General features: G+C 48.5%; 1 protein-coding gene across 7 annotated transcripts; it reads right to left on the reverse strand.

Moving 5' to 3' along the window:
• Nucleotides 1-65: 65 nt before the first annotated feature.
• Nucleotides 66-24,382, reverse strand: xrn1 (5'-3' exoribonuclease 1). 7 transcript variants are annotated; one of them, XM_060058845.1, is made up of 41 exons: nucleotides 24,164-24,382; nucleotides 22,972-23,204; nucleotides 22,672-22,769; nucleotides 21,945-22,054; nucleotides 21,350-21,460; nucleotides 20,967-21,052; nucleotides 20,355-20,442; nucleotides 19,413-19,581; nucleotides 18,930-18,997; nucleotides 18,498-18,635; nucleotides 18,173-18,321; nucleotides 17,656-17,745; nucleotides 17,009-17,165; nucleotides 16,283-16,402; nucleotides 15,242-15,411; nucleotides 15,030-15,147; nucleotides 14,580-14,669; nucleotides 14,130-14,233; nucleotides 13,861-13,995; nucleotides 13,578-13,740; nucleotides 13,108-13,221; nucleotides 12,793-12,891; nucleotides 12,577-12,692; nucleotides 12,176-12,382; nucleotides 11,905-11,994; nucleotides 11,645-11,780; nucleotides 11,423-11,479; nucleotides 10,607-10,739; nucleotides 9,462-9,531; nucleotides 9,244-9,379; nucleotides 9,090-9,155; nucleotides 8,722-8,805; nucleotides 7,248-7,304; nucleotides 6,846-6,923; nucleotides 6,468-6,668; nucleotides 5,627-5,729; nucleotides 4,114-4,343; nucleotides 2,426-2,539; nucleotides 1,603-1,708; nucleotides 1,327-1,514; nucleotides 66-1,200 (listed from the first exon to the last, which is right to left on the reverse strand). In XM_060058845.1, the coding sequence occupies exons 1-41, from the start codon at nucleotides 24,236-24,238 to the stop codon at nucleotides 889-891; spliced, it is 5,169 nt and encodes a 1,722-aa protein (XP_059914828.1). In that variant the 5' UTR covers nucleotides 24,239-24,382; the 3' UTR covers nucleotides 66-888. The 7 variants fall into 7 exon arrangements, 6 of the variants coding, with proteins under 6 accessions (XP_059914828.1, XP_059914827.1, XP_059914832.1 ...); XM_060058844.1 differs by having other exon boundaries at nucleotides 1,327-1,517; XM_060058849.1 differs by having other exon boundaries at nucleotides 12,176-12,322; nucleotides 24,164-24,381.
• Nucleotides 24,383-24,412: the final 30 nt, after the last annotated feature.

The following is a 24,412-nucleotide window of genomic DNA, read 5'->3' on the forward strand; positions in this document are numbered from 1 at the left end:
TGTCTAGTTGCCCAGGGTAAACGGTCGTCCAGCAATGGGCTGCTCACCAGAACAGAAGCACTGTGTTGTGCGATAAGAAAGAAACTTTATTTGCTGCACATTCCTTGGCAGTAAGACAACATGCAGCTGGAAACAGCCTTCAAACAATCAGTGTACAAACAGTTAAACAGCTTTCCTCAAAGAAACACGCTGCCTTTAAAATATCCAGACTTAAAGAATTAAAACAATCGTGATCAAAAATTAAAATCCACCTCCTTTGAGATAGTCATGAATTAATTTAGAGCTGAGGTGTGTAACACAACGCTAGGGTGACACAACCCAACGCTAGGTTGACACAACCCAATGCTAGGGTGACACAACCGAATGCTAGGGAGTGTAGCAGTAACACAACATCACAGAGTGTAGTTACGGTAACACAACCCAATGTTATGGAGTGTAGTTATTGTACAACAACATTTTGAAGTGTAGCGGTAATACAACGCTACAGAGTTTAGTTATGGTAACAACAATGCAAGTGTAGTTACATTAACACAACCCAACATTGAGCTCAGTTAAGGTAACACAACTGGATACTCGAGACTTAGGTGGAAACCTTGCTGCTCAACAGTTAAAACGAATAAATGGATTTATAAAGTATTTTTTGTTTTATCAAGACGTTTAATTGGCTTAAAACAAGATGAGATCCAAGGCTGATTATGAATAATGTCTGGCAGTAAGTAACATGTGTCTCTCTGAATGTGGATTAAATGTTTTAGAATTAGTTAAACAATGCTTTCCTAATGTTAGCATCCTGTCAGTGGGCGTCGCTGGCGGTCGAGTAACGAGATGAGTAACACATGATCAGGACAAGGAGGAGGAGTCAACTCATCCCCCTCCACTCCACACGCGTCACTCAGAGACTTTAGCCGGCAGGAAGTTGACCGCCAGCTTCCTGTTTCTCCTCTTGGAGGCGGAGCCAGGTGTGTGGGGCGGGGCTTGGCGGGGGGGCGTGTATTGGGTGGTCGTCGCGGCCATGCCTTCAGGCTGGCCGGAGGGGGCGGGGCTTCTATTGCCAGGGGGTGGGTCCACTTTACCCTGGCCTTGTGATTGGCCGGCGTGTTGGCTAGTGGCCTGTGATTGGCCGGTTGGCAGGTTCTGCTTCCTGTAGAACTCTCTGCCATCCTGGCCCTTCCTGTTTGAGGACACCCTCTTCTTCGTCACCTGAGGAAGAGGAGGAGACCAGTTAGTATGACAACTGGTTACAAAGAAGTCTCTGTGTATTTGGTGTCTCAGTTTGTGTTTGATGTCTCAGTGTGTGTTTGATGACTCGGTGGTTGTCATGGTTACCTGTAGAGGAACGAACTGGTTATGTGATCCGATGGGCAGGGAGGGGGAGGGGGCGGGGCCCCGGGCAGGGGCAGGACCTCGGGCGGCTCCGGGGAAGGTCCCCGGCCCCATGAAGAAGGGCTGGTTGGGGTGGGGGGGGGTCAGACCCCACAGGGGACCATAGGCCTGGGGGGGCATCAGAACGCCCCCTGCTGGACAACAACAACAGAGAGGAACGTCAACAACAACAACAACAGAGGAACAAAACAAAAATAAAAGCAGGTACAGTATACTGACCTGATTGGTTGAACAGAGGGGGAGTGGCTCCCATGTGAGGACTCCTCATTGTTCCGATCCCCGAGAACATGGAGGGGGGGAGGGGGAAGCCCAGCCCCATCGACGTCTGCATAGAAACAGAAACACACACACACACAGATTAAACATAAACACACACACATGTATTAACTAATTCATAATAAACTACAAACTAGGATCATAACAAAAAGGTCCTCACTAGACTAACCTAGGTCCTGTGTTAGTGAGGTGTCCTAGGTCCTATGTTAGTTTCCTAGGTGTATTAGTGAGGTTTCCTGGGTGTGTTAGTGAGGTTTCCTAGTTCCTGTATCAGTGAGGTTTCCTAGGTCCTGTATCAGTGAGGTTTCCTAGTTCCTGTATCAGTGAGGTTTCCTAGTTCCTGTATCAGTGAGGTTTCCTAGTTCCTGTATCAGTGAGGTTTCCTAGTTCCTGTATCAGTGAGGTTTCCTAGTTCCTGTTAGTGAGGTTTCCTAGGTGTATTATTGAGGTTTCCTAGGTGTATTAGTGAGGTTTCCTCGGTGTATTATTGAGGTTTCCTAGGTGTATTATTGAGGTTTCCTAGGTGTATTATTGAGGTTTCCTAGGTGTATTATTGAGGTTTCCTAGTTCCTGTTAGTGAGGTTTCCTAGGTGTATTATTGAGGTTTCCTAGTTCCTGTTAGTGAGGTTTCCTAGGTGTATTATTGAGGTTTCCTAGGTGTATTATTGAGGTTTCCTAGGTGTATTATTGAGGTTTCCTAGGTGTATTATTGAGGTTTCCTAGGTGTATTATTGAGGTTTCCTAGGTGTGTCAGTGGTTTTCTCACCAGTCTCTGCAGGGTGAGCAGGGCAGCCTTCTCCTTGGCCTCGTGTTCTGAGGGACACTGCGGTCCCTGGAGGACCAGTCCGTTAGACAGCTTCACCTGACAGGCCACCAGGCCCTGAGGACAACATGAACACCAGTCTGTTAGACAGGCCACCAGTCTGTTAGACAGGCCACCAGGCCGTTAGACAGGCCACCAGGCCCTGAGGACAACATGAACACCAGTCTGTTAGACAGGCCACCAGGCCCTGAGGACAACATGAACACCAGTCTGTTAGACAGGCCACCAGGCCCTGAGGACAACATGAACACCAGTCTGTTAGACAGGCCACCAGGCCCTGAGGACAACATGAACACCAGTCTGTTAGACAGGCCACCAGGCCCTGAGGACAACATGAACACCAGTCTGTTAGACAGGCCACCAGGCCCTGAGGACAACATGAACACCAGTCTGTTAGACAGGCCACCAGGCCCTGAGGACAACATGAACACCAGTCTGTTAGACAGGCCACCAGTCTGTTCGACAGGCCACCAGCCCTGAGACCACCAGCCCATTCATGACTCCCCTCCTGACCCGAGTAAAGACAGAGACCCCCACTAGCCTGTAGATACATTTCAGACAAACCACATAGTGAGGCTGATATACCTGTATACACATTTATATTATTATAGTATGGAATAGTATGGAACTGTGATGGTATAGTGTTGTATTGTTATAGTAAAGTTATAGTAATATTGTAAGGTTATAGTATAGTAATGTGATCATATATTTTTATGGGATAGTATAGTATTGAAAAGCTATAGTAATGTGATAGTATTGTAATGTTATAGTATAGTGTCTCAATGTTATAGTAATAAGATAGTATAGTAATGTTATAGTATATGATTGTGATAGTGTAGTTAGTATTCTAATTTGATAGTATTGTGATATGCTAGTATAGTAATGTTAAGGTACATTAATGTTATAGTATAGCAATGTTATAGTAATGATAGTATTGTGATGTTATAGTAATGTGATAGTGTAGGAATGTCATAGTAATGATAGCATTGTCATGTTATTGTATAGTAATGTGATAGTATTGTGATGGGAAAGTAGTATAGTAATGTTATAGTGTAACAATGTTATAGTATTGTGATGTTATAGTAATGCGATAGTAGTAGTCATTTTATAGTATAGTAATGTTATAGTATGAGCAATGTTATAGCACTATAGTAATGTTGCAATGTTATATTATGAGTAATGCATTGTTATAATAAAGTAATGTTATAGTATACGATGAGTTATGTTATAGTAATGTTACAGTATAGAATACTAATGTTATAAGATAGTAATTTATAAAATAGTAATGTTATAGTAACGTTATAGTAATAAGTTAGTAGTAGTAAGTTATAGTAGTATCTTAATGTACTGTTACAGTAATGTGATAGTATTGTAATGTTATAGGAATGTGATAATATTGTAATGTTATAGTAATTTGATGGTATGGTAATGTTAGAGTATATTATGAGTAATGTTATAGAAATGTTATGATTGTATGTTAATGTGTTGTTATGCATAGTAATGTTATAGTATAGAATAGTAATTGCATAGCAATGTTATCGTAGTATAGCAATGTAATGTTACAGTAATGTTATCTCTATATATATATATATATGATGTGATAGTATGGTACTATCACATTACAGTAGTACCTGTCTGGTGCGCATGCTGCTGATGTCTGGAGCTCCGATGCCGAGACCCACGCAGACCCTAGAGAGCTCCGCCGCCACCCCAGGACCCGCCGCCCCAAGACCCAGGGGGAGGGGCTTATCCTGGAGGGGCGTGGCCGGGAAGGTCGTGGCCTGGAAGGGCGTGGCCTGGAAGGGCGTGGCCTGGTGACCCACAACATGTGACTCAGTCTGAGGGGCGTTCATCTGAGCCGCTGAAAGGGGACAGCAGAAGGGGGTGAGTGAGGAAGTGAGTGAGGTAGTGAGTGAGGTAGTGAGGGAGGAAGTGAGGGAGGAAGTGAGTGAGGAAGTGAGTGAGGAAGTGAGTGAGGTAGTGAGTGAGGTAGTGAGGGAGGAAGTGAGTGAGGAAGTGAGGGAGGAAGTGAGGGAGGTAGTGAGGGAGGAAGTGAGTGAGGTAGTGAGTGAGGTAGTGAGGGAGGAAGTGAGTGAGGTAGTGAGGGAGGAAGTGAGTGAGGTAGTGAGGGAGGAAGTGAGTGAGGTAGTGCGGGAGGAAGTGAGTGAGGTAGTGCGGGAGGAAGTGAGTGAGGTAGTGAGGGAGGAAGTGAGTGAGGTAGTGCGGGAGGAAGTGAGTGAGGTAGTGCGGGAGGAAGTGAGTGAGGTAGTGAGTGAGGTAGTGAGGGAGGAAGAGAGTGAGGAAGTGAGTGAGGTAGTGCGGGAGGAAGTGAGTGAGGAAGTGAGTGAGGAAGTGAGGGAGGAAGTGAGTGAGGAAGTGAGTGAGGTAGTGAGTGAGGTAGTGAGGGAGGAAGAGAGTGAGGTAGTGAGTGAGGAAGTGAGTGAGGGAGGTAGTGAGTGACGCCTCGTGCCCACTGCACCGTCAGTCAAAGGACTCAGAAGGCGTGGCTGACAGATGGGGGTGGTTTCCAGGGTCGTCCGAGCCTGAGTAGTGTCAGTGCTTAAATTTGCATACGCGATCTGATTGGATGACGGATCCGTCGCTGCCGAAAAAGTTGAACATTTTTCAACTTTTTGACGGATACAAAGGCTCAAAGGGAGCTCACGGATCCACAATGCATTGCTCGTCCGTCCCCATTCGAAGTCAATGGGGATCAGTCAACGGACGGATGCAGTGGGCACGAGGCGTGAGGGAGGGAGTGAGTGAGTGAGTGAGTGAGTGAGTGAGTGAGTGAGTGAGTGAGTGAGTGAGTGAGTGAGTGAGTGAGTGAGGGAGTGAGTGAGTGAGTGAGTGAGTGAGGGAGGGAGGGAGGGAGTAAGTGAGTGAGTGAGTGAGTGAGTGAGTGAGTGAGTGAGTGAGTGAGTGAGTGAGTGAGGGAGTGAGGGAGTGAGGGAGGGAGGGAGGGAGGGAGGGAGGGAGTGAGTGAGTGAGGGAGGGAGGGAGGGAGGGAGGGAGGGAGTAAGTGAGTGAGTGAGTGAGGTAGTGAGTGAGTGAGTAAGTGAGTTGGTAAGTGAGGTAGTGAGTAATGTAGCAGGTGTGTGAGGTAGTGAGTGAGTGAGGTAATGAGTGAGTGCATGAGTTTACCAAGCTTCTTAGAGGACCGTCTCCTGGTTGGTTGCTGGCTTCCTGAGGGGGCGGGGCTAGGGCTGTCAATCTTCAACATCTCCTTGAGCACCATGGTCCCCTTCTACAGCCAATCAGAGGAGGAGATGCTCACCAGAACTACTAAAGATATATCTATAGTGTATTATATACTACTAACATATCTATAGTGTATTATATATTCTTACCACTACAGCTATATCCATAGTGTATTATATACTACTAGTATTATATTTTTGTTGTTATCTTTATTGTTGTTGTTGATCCTAAAATGATCCGACCCGTGACTCAAAAACCGTGACACGATCCGAACCGTGAGTTTTGTGATCCGTTGCACCCCTACTACTACTACTACTACTACTACTACTACTACTACTACTACTACTACTACTACTACTACTACTACTAGTGTATTTTATACAACAGTGGTTCTGAGCGAGTAATTTGATTGGACAAGAGACATTCCATGAGCTCTGCAGGAGCGCTGATATGAGCGTCCAACATCACAGTACACATTACTAGTATAACTGTTGTATAAAAGCAATATCACACTCGAGGTGGCAATGTTGTGGCTCAACATCAGCGCTGCTGTGATTACCGCCGGCCTCGTACCTACGGCCGAATCACAGCAGCGCTGATATAGAGCCACGACGTTGCTCCCTCTCATGTGATATTGCTTAAGTAACCACCACTACCACTACTACTACACGAGTAGTGCATCTATAGTGTATTATATATTACTACTAGTACTACTATGTACGGTATTATATATTCCCACTACCACTCCATGTGTAGTGTATTATTGTGTATTTTATATTCTTACCATAGCGAAGGACTGTGGAGACAGCGGTCCGTCTGATTGGTTGCTGGCTTGCTGTGGAGGAGGGAGGGGGACGGGGCCGTGCAGGTTGCTATGGGAGATCTGCTGGTTGCCATAGGAGATCTGCTGGTTGCCATGGGAGATCTGCTGGTTGCTGTGGGAGATCTTGAGGTTGGCGATGAGCTCCTCAAACTCAGTGGAAGCCTGAGAGGAGAGATGATAGCATAACATAGCTTAGCACATAGTAAGCACATGGCAAGCCTATGGTTAGCACTGTTAGCCTATTGCCATTCTATGGGTAGCACACAGTTAGCCTACGGCCAGCCTATGGTTAGCACATAGTTAGCCTATGGCCAGCCTATGGTTAGCATGGCTTTGTACCTTGCTAGCAGAGATGTTTGGAGGGAGATGAGGGTTGGCATCTTCATTTCTCTTCAACAGTCTGAATCCACCAGGAGCCTGGAGCAAAACAGCACAAGATAGAGTCTGAGGTCCACCTCTATGGAGGCCCCTCTAAGGTTCGTCACCATGGGAACCGTCCCCATGGGGTATTGTATAACCGTTTGTGTGCGTGTGTCTTACTGTCTTGTTTTTAGGAGTTTGTCTTACTGTCTTGTTAGGATTTTGTCTTACTGTCTTGCTGTGAGGAGTGCGTGTGCGCCTTACTGTCTTGTTTTTAGGAGTTTGTCTTACTGTCTTATTGTTAGGAGTTTGTCTTAATGTCTTGTTGTGAGGAGTGTGTGTGCGTACTACTGTCTTGTGAGGAGTGTGTGTGCGTCTTACTGTCTTGTTGTTAGGAGTAGTGTGTTGCTGGGGTTTATTCTGTTGAATATTTCCTTCCTAGAGAGGAAAATAGGAAAATGTTAATTAAACATACATAACAGGTAGATACACCGTATAGTACAGGATAGTATATACAGTGTGTAGATGGTGGTATATAGTGTGTATATAGGGTGTGTTTAGTGTATATAGTGTGTAGTATACATAGTGTGTATACTACAGTGTACAGTGTATATAGGGTGTGTATAGTGTGGATGGTAGTCTAGGGTGTGTCTAGTGTGTACAGAGTGTATATAGGATGTATATAGTGTGTAGATGGTAGTGTATATAGTGTGTAGATGCTAGTTTATATAGTGTGCATATAGTTTGTGTCTAGTGTATGCAGTGTGTAGATGGCAGTGTACGGTGTATATAGTGTGTATATAGGGTGTGTCTAATGTATACAGTGTGAAGATGTAGTGGACAGTGTATAGTGTGTAGATGGTAGTGTATACAATGTAGGGTGTGTATAGTGTACAGTGTATATATAGTGTGTAGATGGTAGTATAAAAAGTGTGCATGTAGGGTGTGTCTAGTGTATACCGTGTGTAGATGGTAGTGTATACAGTGTATATAGTGTGTATGGTGGTGTAGTCTGGACCTCACAGAGCTCTGCAGTGTCCTGGGGTGTGGTCAGTGTGTACAGTGTGGTGTATGGTAGTGTAGGGTCCTCACAGAGCTCTGCAGTGTCCTGGGGTGTGGTCAGTGTGTACAGTGTGGTGTATGGTAGTGTAGGGTCCTCACAGAGCTCTGCAGTGTCCTGGGGTGTGGTCAGTGTGTACAGTGTGGTGTATGGTGGTGTAGTCTGGACCTCACAGAGCTCTGCAGTGTCCTGGGGTGTGGTCAGTGTGTACAGTGTGGTGTATGGTAGTGTAGGGTCCTCACAGAGCTCTGCAGTGTCCTGGGGTGTGGTCAGTGTGTACAGTGTGGTGTATGGTAGTGTAGGGTCCTCACAGAGCTCTGCAGTGTCCTGGGGTGTGGTCAGTGTGTACAGTGTGGTGTATGGTAGTGTAGGGTCCTCACAGAGCTCTGCAGTGTCCTGGGGTGTGGTCAGTGTGTACAGTGTGGTGTATGGTAGTGTAGGGTCCTCACAGAGCTCTGCAGTGTCCTGGGGTGTGGTCAGTGTGTACAGTGTGGTGTATGGTAGTGTAGGGTCCTCACAGAGCTCTGCAGTGTCCTGGGGTGTGGTCAGTGTGTACAGTGTGGTGTATGGTAGTGTAGGGTCCTCACAGAGCTCTGCAGTGTCCTGGGGTGTGGTCAGTGTGTACAGTGTGGTGTATGGTAGTGTAGGGTCCTCACAGAGCTCTGCCAGTGTCCTGGGGTGTGGTCAGTGTGTACAGTGTGGTGTATGGTAGTGTAGGGTCCTCACAGAGCTCTGCAGTGTCCTGGGGTGTGGTCAGTGTGTACAGTGTGGTGTATGGTAGTGTAGGGTCCTCACAGAGCTCTGCCAGTGTCCTGGGGGTTTCTGAGGGGGTCCAGCGTTCTTTGCCGTCTGCCAGGCATTGGTGAACTCCTCTTTTACCTGAGGAGGAGGAAGAGGAGAATCTAAATGAATGAGCAACAAGAATCAACCGCTAATTGACTACAAACCAATGGTTAGCTGCTTCTTAGTGTCAGGGGTCAGGATAGAGGTCAGGGTTAGAGGTCAGGGTTAGAGGTCAGGGGTCAGGGTTAACTTGACATTCTGCTTAGGGTTAGAGGTCAGGGTTAGGGTCAGAGTTAGGGGTCAGGGTTACCTTGACATTCTGGTTAGGGTCAGGGTTAGAGGTCAGGGGTTAGAGGTCAGGGGTCAGAGGTTAGGGTTACCTTGGTGTTTGGCTTCCTGCCTCCCTGGGGTTCTGTCCTCCCCCCTCCGGGCTGCTTGTGGTTGTTCTGGAGACGGATCAGGGTGTAAATAGGGGGTACAGAGGGGTACAGAGGGGTACAGAGGGGTATAGAGGGGGACAGAGGGGTGTGATACCTGGGGGGGGGGGCCGGCCTGGCGCTGGGGCTTCACGATGGCGGTCAGTTTGTGCGCTCCGCTCTCCGCCCGGACTCCATGGGACAGGTTGATCAGAGCGCAGGAGGGGAGGCGGTACCCACGGCCCATAGTGCACCTGGGCGCACACACACACACACACACAGGTCAGAGAGAGAGAGCGAGAGAGGAAGAGAGAGCGAGCGAGAGAGCGAGATTACCTGATGGTGAGTCCTCCAACAAACTCTTCATCAAACACGACCTCATAAAGGACTTCTGGTTCCCTGGCAGCTACACACACACACACACACACACACACACAAACATGAATGAATGCATATTGATTGAGTTGACTATAAGACCGTAGGGGTTAGTTTGAGGACCGCGGGGGGTTAGTGTTGGCACCGTAGAGGGTTAGTGTGAGGACTAGTAGTTGTAGTGTAACCACTCCACCTACTGCGGTTTGTAGTGTAACCACTACAACTACTACAACTGCACTGAATATAATGTTGTTGCACTTAATATTGGGCCTCTGTTTTTCAGTTTTGTGCCATCATTGAATAATGATGTATGTGAGCCCTTGGCAACAAAAAACACTAATCACTCATGTGGCTGTTGTTTCTTTTAAAACAAACTTGTTGTATTTGTCATTTAATAAGAGTATAGACAGATGGACAAATGCATTTCAGCATGGAAAATATGAAATTAATGTATGTTGGATCGGGGGACCGTAGGGGCTTAGTGTGAGGACTAGAGGGGGTCAGTGTGGGGACTAGAGGGGGTCGGTGTGAGGACTAGAGGGGGTTAGTGTGGGGACTAGAGGGGGTCAGTGTGAGGACTAGAGGGGGTCAGTGTGAGGACTAGAGGGGGTCAGTGTGAGGACTAGAGGGGGTTAGTGTGGGGACTAGAGGGGGTTAGTGTGAGGACTAGAGGGGGTCGGTGTGAGGACTAGAGGGGGTCAGTGTGAGGACTAGAGGGGGTCAGTGTGGGGACTAGAGGGGGTCAGTGTGAGGACTAGAGGGGGTTAGTGTGGGGACTAGAGGGGGTTAGTGTGAGGACTAGAGGGGGTCAGTGTGGGGACTAGAGGGGGTCAGTGTGGGGACTAGAGGGGGTCAGTGTGAGGACTAGAGGGGGTCAGTGTGGGGACTAGAGGGGGTCAGTGTGGGGACTAGAGGGGGTCAGTGTGGGGACTAGAGGGGGTCAGTGTGAGGACTAGAGGGGGTCAGTGTAGGGTCTATTGGGGGTCAGTGTGAGGACTAGAGGGGGTCAGTGTGAGGACTAGAGGGGGTCAGTGTAGGGTCTATTGGGGGTTAGTGTGAGGACTAGAGGGGGTTCCTGTGAGGCCCGTAGGGGAGAGTGGACCCACCTCCCTGGATGCCCACCACGGTGCCCCTGAGGCCCAGCGGGACGGTGAAGCTGTCCCTGATGTTGACCACACGGTCAAACAGCTGGAACTCTGCGTCCGGGTCGGGGACCACGCCCTGGTGCTGCTCCATGGGCTGAAACACACAATGTAATGTTGATGCACTTAATGTTTGGCCGCTGTTTTTCAGTTTTGTGCCATCATTGAATGATGATGTATGTGAGCCCTTTACACCGAAAAACATACTAATCACTCATGTGACTGTTGTTGTTTCTTTTAAAACAAACATGTTGTATTTGTGGTTTAACAAGAGCATACAGTAGACATGTAGAAAATGCATTTCAGAATTTAAAATATGAAATTAATGTATGTTGGCCATGAATCTGAATGAATTTGTAGTTAGTGGCCATCCCCAAAATGTACCAGAATGCAGGAAATCACATCTACCAAATTCAACCTTTTCTGGGGGAGGAACCCCAGACCCCCGGTCCACGACTATCCCCCCCACACAAATTGATCACCAGCCGCCGCTGATCCAGACATATATGGATAAGCCTTTTCTTTTTTTTTATTAATATGATTTTGTAGCTTCTCTCATAACCGATTAGTTGAAGTGCGCAATCATGTCCCTGCCCTCTGATGTGATGATGAACCATTGTGGCCCACTTCATCATGAGAGTTACCCATCCCTTGTCTAGAGGGGCCGGGGGGTCTAGAGGGTCCAGGGGGTCCAGAGGGACTGGGGAGTCTTGAGGGACCGGGGGGTCTAGAGGGACTGGGGGGTCCAGGGGGTCTAGAGGGTCCAGGGGTTAGTCTCACCTTGAAAAGGAGATGAGGCCTCACAGTCACACGGACCTTCTTACTGCTCTTCTTAGTCTAGGAGAGAGAGAGAGACAGAGAGAGACAGAGACAGAGAGGGACAGATTAATGATTCAAGGGAAAAAGTAATTCTACATACTGAATGTTCTGTGAGTGAGACGGTGAAAGCGGGAGGTAGGTAAATACTGAGGTAGTGAGAGAGTGAGGCAGAGAATGAGGTACCTTGGCCCTCTCCACCTGCTCCTCGATCTTCTCCACGATGTTGCCGTCCAGCACCTGGAGGTCACATGACGTGCGTCCGACCAGGCTGACAGGATGCTCCCGCAGCCAGGAAGTGATCTCAGAGACCTTCTGGGCCCTGGGGGAGGAGCCACGGGCCCTCTGAGTTAGGGCTCAGCTATTGGACGACCTCAGGGTGTGTGTGTGTGTGTGTGTGTGTGTGTGTGTGTGTGTGTGTGTGTGTGTGTGTGTGTGTGTGTTACCCATTGTGTTCCGCTGCAGGCCAGATGTCATCTTCATAGAACACATCATCATGACTGTTCCTGGAGACCAGGTCGAACACCTCCGAGAACCTGCACACACACACACACACACACACAGTCAACAACCTCCGGAGCAGCAGCGGTCCGACCAGAGCAGGAGGTGAGACGGGGTGTTGAGACAGGAGGTGGAGGCAGGAGGGTGAGACGGGAGGCAGGAGGGTGAGACGGGGGGCTGAGACAGGGAGGTGAGAGAGGAAGGTGAGACGGGCACCTGTCCAGGTACTCCCCCAGCAGCTCCTCCACGGCAGAGGAGTAGAGCCACTCCTTCTCCGTCCGCCGGGTGTAGCCCGGCACCTCTTCGTTCTTCTTGTTGAACTTCAGGTTCAACCCCACGTTGGCCTTCTGCTCACCACACGGGCTGACAGACAGACAGACAGGCAGGTTACTATACACCTCTGCCTTCTGCTCACCACACGGGCAGACAGACAGGTTTCTATCGTACATCTACATGATGTTGTTTGGTACTGTTGGGTTGTGTGGTGATTTGTTGATTGATTGAGTGGTGTTATGTTGGGTGGGGTTGTGTTGCTTGGGTGGGGTGGTGTCAAGTTGTGTTGGTTGGGGTTGTGTCCTGCTGGGGTGGTGTTGTGGGAGTTAGGGGGCGGGGCTTACTTCCTCTTGGATCCTCGGCCAATGAAGATGCTCCCTGAGAAGCGTGACACCAGGTAGCTGGTGACGCCCAGACGGGACGCCAGGATGTAGCCGGGGCTGTAGCGCACAGAGAACTTCTACACACACACACACACACACACACACACACAGGTTAACATAACACACACAGGTTAACATAAGTCAAGTGTGCGTGCATGCGCGTGCGTGTTTGTTTACATGCTGGTTGTGGATCAGAGACTCTAGCTGTGGTTCTTGCGGGACGTTGAAGACGACTCGGACCCGGCCCTCTTTGATGACATCACTGGAATCAAGCACCTGTGGACATCAGAACGGGCCTGTGAGCCTGGGCCAGCAGTGTCTGATCTCTCAGAGGGCCCCGTAGTAGGGGTGTGTCTCTGTGTTTACCTCTCTGAGGGCCCCGTAGTAGGGGTGTGTCTCTGTGTGTGTACCTCTCAGAGGGCCCCGTAGTAGGGGTGTGTCTCTGTGTACCTCTCCCAGGGCCCCGTAGTAGGGGTGTGTCTCTGTGTTTACCTCTCCCAGGGCCCCGTAGTAGGGGTGTCCCACCATGAACACGTTGCTGGTCGGGGGGAAGAGCTCCTCCAGCGTCCTGAAGCGGGCGTGGCACGAATCAAACGCCTCGATGTCCTAACACACACACACACACACACACACTTTAATGCTGATGAATATATGTAATTGTGTTTGTAGATGTTATAGGGTCTAGTATTATAGTGTACTATAGTGTGTAGTGTAGTATAGTGTGGTATAGTTTAATAAAGTATGGTGTAGTAAAGTGTGGTGTAGTGTAGTGTAGTGTGGTGTAGTATAGTATAATGTGTATTATAGTGTGGTACAATGTGTGTAGTATAGTGTGTAGTATGATGTGTGGTAAAGTGTGTTACAGTGTGTAGTATAGTGTGCAGTATAGTGTTTAGTATGGTGTGTGGTATAGTGTGAGGTATAGTGTGTGGTATAGTGTGTAGTATACTTCAGTATAGTACCTTGACCACGGTCTGGTAGGGGAAGTTTAGGACCTGTCTGGACCACTGTTTCTCCAGGACCACCGACCCGTCGGGGAGGGGGACGTACTTCCTCCCCGTCAGCTGCTGGACGTACACCACCACCGCCGTCTCCTTCACCACGATGCCCTTCCTCTTCATGAAGCTAGGGAGAGAGTTCACCATTAATCCTTCCTCTTCAGGAGGCCAGGGAGAGGGTTCCCCACTCAGCCCTCCTCAGTGGTTCCAATAGTAGCTCTAGAAGTCAGGGTGCAGCCAGACTTACTGCTCCGTGTTCCCCTGGACGTCCTTCACCCAGTCCTTGTGGTCCTTGTCAGAGAGGTGTGAGGTCCTGGTTGGAGGGGGGCTGGAGGGCCGCTCGTAGACCTTCTGGACCCCGGGGGGTTCCTCGAGGACGAACCTGGAACACAGATGGCACACCCGTCAGACCCCCTCAGACACTGAGCACACACTGACCGGGGGTCGTGGCACCACACTGCTGGTCTCCCCCCTCCCCCTGACCAGCCGGTCTGCTGGTCTCCCTGCTGGTCTCACCTGGTCTCCCCGTCTGACACCGCCACCACGCGGGCCTCCTCCAGGTGGGGCCAGCTGACGAAGACCGGCCTCCCCAGGACCCGGGCGGCCACCTCCTCACACAGCTGGGGAACAGACGAGGCCGTGAGACCTCCAGCACGCCTCAGGAGACACACAGAGGACGTGTGTACCCCTTTAAGAGCCAGCCCCGAACCACTTTAAACATGGTCCTTTGTCATATGATCGTCTACATAGTCATCTATTTTATCAGCGTTACTGAAAAAAGCCATCAATTTAGAGAATTGGGACCTTATTTAACCCTGTCCACGCTGTCTCTGCCAATAAGCCTAATGTGTGTGTGTGTGTGTGTGTGTGTGTGTGTGTGTGTGTGTGTGTGTGTGTGTGTGTGTGTGTGTGTGTGTGTGTGTGTGTGTGTGTGTGTGTGTGTGTGTGTGCGCGCGTCTCTCTCACTGGCTCCTCCTGCTGGATGATCTCCAGGATGGTGTTCTCTCCTCTGCTGGGCTGCTGGAACACCATCACTCCACCCTTCTTCTTATAGAACTATAGACAGGTTAGAGAGAGACAGGTCACAGAGAGGCAACGCACAGGTTACAGCGAGGTCTCCTTCCTGGGGGATTCCGAAGTAGATCGCAGTAGTATCCCAGTAAGTCACCAGTAGTATCCCAGTATTGTACCAGTAGTATCCCAGTAATGTACCAGTGGTATCCCAGTAATGTACCAGTGGCATCCCAGTAATGTACCAGTGGCATCCCAGTCGTATAGATTAAGGTACCAGCAATAAACTAGCAGTATCCCAGTAATGTACCAGTAATAAACGAGTAGTATCCCAGTAAGGCACCAGTCGTATACATTAAGGTCCCAGTAATAACCAGTAGTGTCCCAGTAAGGTCCCAGTGGTACCTTGTGTTTGATGTGCTGCAGCGTGGGGAAGCCACAGAAGTAGAGCGCCGAGCAGTCAATGGGTCGTCCCACGTGGGCCATGGATACGTGCCAGGCGTCCATCGGCACGGCCGTCGCCCTGGCAACCCATAGACACAGACGTCAGACACAGACAGACACAGCCGACAGACACAGCCTTCTGACACAATTGTCAGACACAGACAGACACACACCTGACATGGCAGTGCGTGATGTTGGGGAACTGCAGGGGCAGTGGGGAGGGGTAGGTTAAGTCTACGTCTGTGTCGTAGGTGTAGACGATGCACTCGGTGTGTCGGTTCCTCGTCTTCTCCCATTTAGTCAGATGCTCGTTGCACGGCTCCATCGCTGCCAACAAACACCTCTGAACACACAGAGCACAACATCCTGTAAAGAGGCTCAACACCCTGTAAAGAGGCTCAGACTGTAAAGAGAGTGAACACCCTGTAAAGAGGCTCAGACTGTAAAGAGAGTGAACACCCTGTAAAGAGGCTCAGACTGTAAAGAGAGTGAACACCCTGTTAAGAGGCTCAGACTCTAAGGAGGCTAAACACCCTGTAAAGAGACTAAACACCCTGTAAAAGGACTAAACAACCTGTAAAGAGACTAAAAATCCTGTAAAGAGGCTCAGTCTGTAAAGAGAGTAAACACCCTGTAAAGAGGCTCAGACTGTAAAGACAATAAACACCCTGTAAAGAAGCTCAGACTGTAAATAGACTAATGACACTGTTAGGTGGCTCAGACTGTAAAGAGTCAAAGCACCCTGTAAAGAGACTTAACTCCCTGCAAAAAGGCTGAGACTGCAGAGGCTAAACATTTTGTGAAGAGACTTAACACCTTGTAAGGATCCTAAACAAACTGAAAAAAGGCTCAGACTGTAAAGACACTAAACTACCTGTAAAGAGACTAAACATCCTGTAAAGAGACTAAACACCCTGAAAAATGGCTCAAATTATATAGAGGCTCAGACTGTAAAGAGAATCGGACTGTAAAGAGACTCAAGAACCTGTAAAGAGACTAAACACCCTGTAAAGCGGCTCAGACTGTTAACAGACTGTAAACAGACTAAACAGATTGTAAACAGACTAAACAGCCTTTGCAGACAATAAAGACTCTAAAAAAGACTATAAACAGAAGTAACTAAACAGACTGCCAACAGACTGTTAAAGGACTGTAAACAGACGTAACTAACAGACTGCCAACAGACCTACAGAGCAGGTACTAAGTGTCGGTACCTCGTCGATGAAGGGGATGAGCACCACAGCCTCCCACTCCTGCTGCTTCCCGTTCAGGTCCGTCTTGAAGTCCAGCGGGTAGTACTGGATGATGGACGAGCTCTCACTGGTCATCAGGGGCTAGGAGAAACTCTGTTAGTACCGTGTTACCCTGTAGCTTTGGGGTAGTGTGTGTGTGTGTTACCCTGTAGCTCATGGGTGGTGTGTGTGTGTTACCCTGTAGCTCTGAGGTAGTGTGTGTGTGCGTGTGTTACCCTCTGTGCATCTGTATGACCCTGTGTGTGTGTGTACGTGTGTTACCCTGTAGCTCATGGGTAGTGTGTGTGTGTTACCCTGTAGCTCTGAGGTAGTGTGTGTGTGTGTGTGTGTTACCCTGTAGCTCTGGGGTAGTGTGTGTGTGTGTGCGTGCGTGTGTTACCCTGTAGCTCTGGGGTAGTGTGTGTGTGTGTGTTACCCTGTAGCTCATGGGTGGTGTGTGTGTGTTACCCTGTAGCTCTGAGGTAGTGTGTGTGTGCGTGTGTTACCCTCTGTGCATCTGTATGACCCTGTGTGTGTGTGTACGTGTGTTACCCTGTAGCTCATGGGTAGTGTGTGTGTGTTACCCTGTAGCTCTGAGGTAGTGTGTGTGTGTGTGTGTGTTACCCTGTAGCTCTGGGGTAGTGTGTGTGTGTGTGCGTGCGTGTGTTACCCTGTAGCTCTGGGGTAGTGTGTGTGTATGCGTGTTACCCTGTAGCTCTGGGGTAGCAGGTCTTTGCTCGCTGCTGGTAGCACGGCCAGCAGCTGCTGGAAGGGCATGAAGGGTCGGCCTAGGTCAAAGGTCAACCTCAGGTCAGCGATGTTCCTGATGTCGGACAGGAAGGGGGCGTAGTGGTGGGGGTAGTACCTGGAACACAAGGTAGTACTAGTTAATACACTGCTAGGTAGTACACTAGCACCGAGGGCTAGTTAGTACACTAGCACCGAGGGCTAGTTAGTACACTAGCACCGAGTGCTAGTTAGTACACTAGCACCGAGTGCTAGTTAGTAAACTAGCTCCTATTACTAGTTAGTATACCAGCTCCTAGTGCTAGTTAGTATACTAGCTCCTAGTTCTAGTTAGTATACTAGCTCCTAGTACTAATATTGAGACTAGCTCCTAGTGCTAGTTAATATACCAGCTCCTATTGTTAATTAGTATACCAGCTCCTAGTGCTAGATAGTATACTAGCACCTAGTGCTAGTTAGTATACTAGCTCCTAGTGCCAGATGTTATACTAGCTCCTCGTACTATTTAGCATACAGCTTCTAGTACTACAACTGGTACTAGCCCCTGATCTTAAAGGTCCTGTGTTGTCCCGTGGATGAGGCCCTGGACACAGACAGTGGAGTCTCACCAGCTCCAGGACTGGACTCCATGGTAGTAGTAGTGAAGGATCCACTGGATCCCCTCCACGTAACACCGGGCCTGGCCGGACAGGAACTCACTGCACAGAGACACATCACACACTGAACTCACTGCACAGAGACACATCACACACTGAAGTCACTGCACAGAGACACATCACACACTGAAGTCACTGCACAGAGACACATCACACACTGAACTCACTGCACAGAGACACATCACACACTGAAGTCACTGCACAGAGACACATCACACACTGAAGTCACTGCACAGAGACACATCACACACTGAACTCACTGCACAGAGACACATCACACACTGAACTCGCATTGAAACACTTTACATCATTTCCACAAAATGCTCACTGTGTGTGTGTGTGTGTGTGTGTGTGTGTGTGTGTGTGTGTGTGTGTGTGTGTGTGTGTGTGTGTGTGTGTGTGTGTGTGTGTGTGTGTGTGTGTGTGTGTGTGTGTGTGTGTGTGTGTGTGTGTGTGTGTGCGCGCTCACTCTGACACTACGTCCACGCCCATCTTGGTCATGTAGTAGGTGCGTTTGTACTGCCGAAGCTCAGACTCAAATATGTCATCTTCCTCCTCTTCTTCCTCTGGGGGCTCCTTATTGGCTGAGGCCAGCCCTGCCAGACAGAGAGACGCCTCCTACAAACAAACACAGGAGTTCCCCTTTAAACACAGGAGTTCACATACCTGAATACCCCTCTACCCCCACAGCCCCAGGGCTCCGGACCAGTCCCTCTCTAGACCAGTCCCGCTCTAGACCAGCCCCCCTCTCTCTCCCCCAGGCCGTACCACTCTCCCCCAGCCCCAGGCCTTACCTCTCTCTTCTTGGCCTTCTTGCTGCCGGCCTCCTTCTCGGCCGCCTGTCCGGCCGCCTCGTTCAGGTACTTGTTGCCCACTTTGCTCTCGAACCACTTGAGGTCCACAAACACCTCGTTGAAGTGTTCTCTGTCGAACTAGGGGCACCGGGTGACAGACGCACGGTGGTTACCGGACACTTGGATTCAGCTGATGCATCACAGACATGTTGCACCGATACATCCACATCCCAGGTCAATATTCTAAATACTGTAAGGCTCTATGTTTGGGGGAGCAGATCCGTAGTGAGCAGGGGTGAAGCTAACTAACACCTTATGGATAATGGAAGCAGCAGGTAATGCAGGGTCCTACCTCACGGATAATTAAAGAAGGAGGTAATGCATTCCTCATCCTAATGGATAATGAAAGCAGGTAGTAATGCAGGGCCCTACCTCCGAGAGCTTCTCAAGGTACTTCTCAAAGTTCCCGAGGTTCAGATGTCCGTTCTCGTTCAGGTAACCTGGAATACATCACAGCATGTAACAAACTCATTCCTTTGGTCTGGTTGTTTGGATACAGCGTCTTCTTTCTCAAGGAACACAAAGTCTAAAGGCTAAGGTTTCACCTACTTAAGGTCTGAGACATTGTGGGGAAAAGATTGGGGGCAATCCCCTTCAGGTTTGTTTGCAGTTCAGTACATAACTTCATGTTTAAGAGCAAGAGACTAAGGTCAGGGTCAGGTACAGGGTCAGGGTCCGCGTAAGGGTCAGGGTCAGGGCTAGGGTCAGGGTCAGGGCTAGTGTCAGGGCTAGGGTCAAGGTAAGCAGGGTCAGGGTCAGGGTAAGCAGGGTCAGGTTTAGGGTCAGCGTTACGGCTAGGGTCAGGGTAAGCGTCAGGGTTAGGGTCAGGGTCAGGAAGTGCATTGAGGGCCTCACCTCCCAGCTGCGGCAGCACGCTGATGTAGGTCCGGTACAGCAGGGGCAGTGCGTCGTGGTTGATGTGGAGGTTAGGGAGATGAGGGATGAAGTCGTTCCCCACCAGGAAGCCCATGAGGACCCAGTCATCGATGATCCGCTCCAGGTCGTACGGGAACCCGATCTGGGTCTGCAGCAAGGGCTCAGTCATTGGGCTATAACATGTAGTGATCTATAACATGTAGTGATCTATAACACTGAGTGAGCTATAACATGGGGTGGTCTTGTTTCTCTCATTGCCATTTGTTGGCGTGAGCCTCTCTGCGACCCCACTTTGTCGGTGTGTTTAAAGGCGGTAACTGAGGCCTGTTATCTTGACCCCCTGGGGAGGGTTGAGCAGCCAATGGTCCAACTGCTTCGGCACAGTCCCTATTATAACATCCTTCGGATGTTCATCGATAGCTGACCATCTTGTTATACTATACGTTTATTAAGGAGCACAGCTGCTGTCAGCATCCTGACCACACTGTATAAGAAGTCCTTGCTTTTGTAAAAGCCAGTGTTTTCCCCAGCACTGTATGGTTAAGGCGGCCGCCTTAACAACAATAGGGCCCTGCCTTGACTAATAATGTATGCAAAAAAGTATAGAATAATACTAACAGTAATAAAAAAAATATATATATATATATATATATATATATATATATATATATAATATTTTAATTATGCATAAAACATCCTTCCATCAGGTACAAAAAATAAAGATAAATAATGCATCGGTAATACTGTCCACACCAATAGTCGTGCCATAAAGCTTATTGAATGGAATTGAACCGGTTGCATCAGGTGTGTGTATATGTTATTGCGAATTGAAACCCTCAATGAGGACCGCAGGGCCACGCGTGTGCGTCTGATTTTGATAGTGTGCGTCTGATTGTGAGTGTGATTGTGTGTGCGTCTCACCCGGAGAGCAGAGAACTCGTAGTCTATGTATTCTCTCATCAGGGACAAGTGCAGCAGGTGAAAGGTGGTCTCCTCTGGGGCAGTTATCCTACAGATATACAGCACATTAGAACCTACCTTATCCTACAGATATACAGCACATTAGAACCTACCTAATCCTACAGATATACAGCACATTACACATAGAACCTACCTAATCCTACAGATATACAGCACATTACACATAGAATCTACCTTATCCTACAGATATACAGCACATTACACATAGAACCTACCTTATCCTACAGATATACAGCACATTACACATAGAACCTACCTTATCCTACAGATATACAACACATTTTTCATGGAATCTACCCTATCCTCGAGATAAAGAACATATTATCACTGTATAGAGTATACATTATCCAAATAGATACAACTTACATCGAGATAATATAAAACATATTTACCAGAGATGATAAAAACATATTTACCAGAGATGATATAAAAAGTATTTACCAGGGAGAATATAAAACATATTTACCAGATATGATAAAAACATATTTACTATGGATGATATAAAAAGCATTTACCAGAAATAAAATAAAACATTTACAAAACTTGTCTGACCTCTTCTGGGATTTCTTCCCTCCAAAGCGAACTTCCTCCCTCAGTAAGGAGAAGTGAGGCTCATGGCTGGTCAGACCTAGCATGATCTACACACACACACACAGATCCACCATCTTATTATCGGGCTTACAGACCTACATTCACACACACACACACACACACACACACACACACACACACACACACACACACACACACACACACACACACACACACACACACACACACACACACACACACACACACACACACACACACACTAACAGACTTAGCATTATCTACAAAGACAATCAACTAACTCATTAGCGGGCTAACAGACCTAACATGACACACACACACACACCCTGATCTGAATCAAATACAGACCCCCCCCCCCCACCCACCAGATCTGCGTCCAGGCCGTATAGGCAGTGGCGGGTGTTGGGGTCGTGACCTGGCCGGGCGTTCTCTGAGCGGATGAACTCCATGATCTTATGTTCCCCCTCCCCCGGAGTCTGGAAACATTAAGACATCATTGATCAATAATCAGCTCTTTCCCCAGAAGTCTGGAATCATTAAAACATCATTAATCAATAATCAGCCCCTCCCCGGAATCATTTAGACATCATTAATCAATAATCAGCCCTTCCCCTGGAGTCTTGAATCATTAAGACATCAATAATCAAACGTTGCATCACCCTGACAGATCAGTACCACCTATGATGTTATTGATCGGGGAGGTACCAGGATATAGGTACCAATAACCTGGTACCTCTAGATCAATAACAGATTAACAACATGTACCTCTAGACTAATAACATGGTACCTCTAGATCTATAACATGTACCTCCAGACCAATAACATGTAGCTCCAGATCAATAACATGTCCCCCCAGAAAAGTAGGGGTCAGGGTACCTCCAGAGGGGGTCAGGGTACCTCCAGAGGGGGTCAGGGTACCTCCAGTAGGGGGTCAGGTTACCTCCAGTAGGGGTGTCTCACCTCGTGCCCGGACAGGTACACCTGGACACCCTGCCAGCTGCGGTCTGACGTCTGCTTGCTGTTCACGAAGTACTGGAGCTGGTCCTGGAGCCGTGCCATGAAGTCCGTACCTAGGGACACACAGGGTTTAACACCCCCTGACCCTGACCCTAGAGACACACAGGGTTTAACACCCCCCTAACCCTGACCCTAGGGACACACAGGGTTCAACACCACCCTGACCCTAGAGACTAGTGATCGACCGATATATCGGCCGGCCGATATAGTCGGCTGATATTTGCGTTTTTACGTGGTATCGGCCGTTTATTTTTTTTCTGGCATGATTTACAGACAGTTCAATAAATGTTAATTTAACAACGAATATTAGGCAGCCCTTAATGTTTGGAACCTGTTATGGGCAGGCCAAGAGGGAGAGACGTCGGAGAACCCGACGCAGTCTATTCATAATATTGTAATGACCACGGAAGAGGCAGTGAATGAAGTAATGATTAGCCGCCCACTAGCCAGCGATTTATTAATAACCTAATAAACCGTTGGAACACGCAAGACCGGTAACCATAGCAATGCCGGTAAACAAACCTCGCAAAGCCCAATCCAGGTCTTACTGAAGGCATTTAATGGTCAAGATATTATGAATAAATATTTGAATATATTCGAATATTAATATTAATAAACAAACAAACTTCGAATATGATTTTTGGGCAAAAGTCAAATCCCTAGTGTGTACCTGGGGTGATACAGTTGGAGTCAAAGCGAGCCTCTGTGGGGAGGATCTCTCCTTTCTCCAGAGCTTTCTTGATCTTATCTTCTGCTTCCTTGGCAGACCTGCAGGAGGAGGGTAGATATCATCATTATCAACATGGTCACAAGTTATTAATATAGATATCAAGAACAGTAGCCAGGCAGCGCAAACCCTTGCAGGGTTAGGATCAGAACCTCTCTGACCCTAGAGGTCCTGACCCTCTGACCCTAAAGGTCCTGGATCATCAGTAGTAGTAACTCAGTAGTCTATCAGAACAGAGTCTACCTGAACCGGCGTCCTCTCTGCTGGTTCATCTTGGCCCTGGGAGCCACGCCATCCACCGCCATGAAGAACACCTTCTGGGGTTTGATGGTGCGGAACAGGACCTCCAGGTAGTGGAAGATATCTGCAAAGATCTTCTCCTCAGAGATGCGGAAGTGGACGTCCTCATCGTTGGGGTGGGAGCACTGGTGGATGATCCCGTTCATGTCCAGGTAGAGGTTATCAAACTCTGGGATCTGAACACACACATAGTATGATACACATACAGGTAGAGATTATCAAACTCTGGGATCTGAACACACACATAGTATGATACACATACAGGTAGAGGTTATCAAACTCTGGGATCTGAACACACACATAGTATGATACACATACAGGTAGAGGTTATCAAACTCTGGGATCTGAACACACACATAGTATGATACACATACAGGTAGAGGTTATCAAACTCGGGGATCTGAACACACACATAGTATGATACACAGACAGGTAGAGGTTATCAAATTCTGGGATCTGAACACACACGGACAGGTAGCGGTTATCGAACTCTGTGATCTGAACGGACAGGTCAGGTAGATAATGTTAGTACCAACAAGGAGATGGGGTTAGCAGTGAGGAGATGGGGTTAGTAGAGAGCAGACAGGGTTAGTAGTGAGGCGACGGGGCTAGTAGTGAGGAGACGGGGTTAGTAGTGAGGAGACGGGGTTAACAGTGAGGAGTTGGGGATAGTGTTCAGAAGACACTGGTTGATTGACACCAGGCGTCATCTACTGGATGGCTGGTGAGACCGGGAGAACCGATCCCGGGAGGTCCCTGAGGAGTTCACCTCCCTTCAGAGACCTTCAACACCGACCCCGTACCATCTGACCCTAGAAGGTTCTGCTCAGTAGAACCAGAACAAGGGTCACCTCCGTGCTCCCTCCTGCCCTCCAGGAATAGAACCAGCTCTCCCTTTGCCACAGCCGCCAGTGGAGCTACCAGGTTAGCATCTATGTTTGATTAGTAGCTCGTAGACCTAAAGGGTTAGCCAGTATTATGTAGCAGCAGAGCTAAAAGGTTAGAACTGTGTTGTATAGCAGCAGGGCTAACAGGATAGCACAGTTTTGTTTAGCACTGTGTTGTATAGCAGCAGAGCTAACAGGATAGCACTGTGTTGTTTAGCAGTAGAGCTAACAGGTTAGCATCATGTTACCTGGTGCTCCTTCACCACCTCGGACAGACACGGGTATCTCTCGGAGATCCAGCGGTAGAACTTGGGTACTCCCATTGTCACCGCGGAACGTTCCTCTCCTCTAGAGCTGGTTCTGTCAGAAGGTAAACGAGTTCAACTCTGGTCACGGCAAGCTGTTCAGTGGAGTCAAGGCATCCGGTTTCGCTTCAAGGGAACTGGCTATGGCTGCAACTGCCTAAACCGTCCCCGAGAATCAGACGGAGGCGGACT

This window comes from Gadus macrocephalus, chromosome 8 (genome assembly GCF_031168955.1).
Source record: "Gadus macrocephalus chromosome 8, ASM3116895v1".
Lineage (NCBI taxonomy): Eukaryota > Metazoa > Chordata > Actinopteri > Gadiformes > Gadidae > Gadus > Gadus macrocephalus.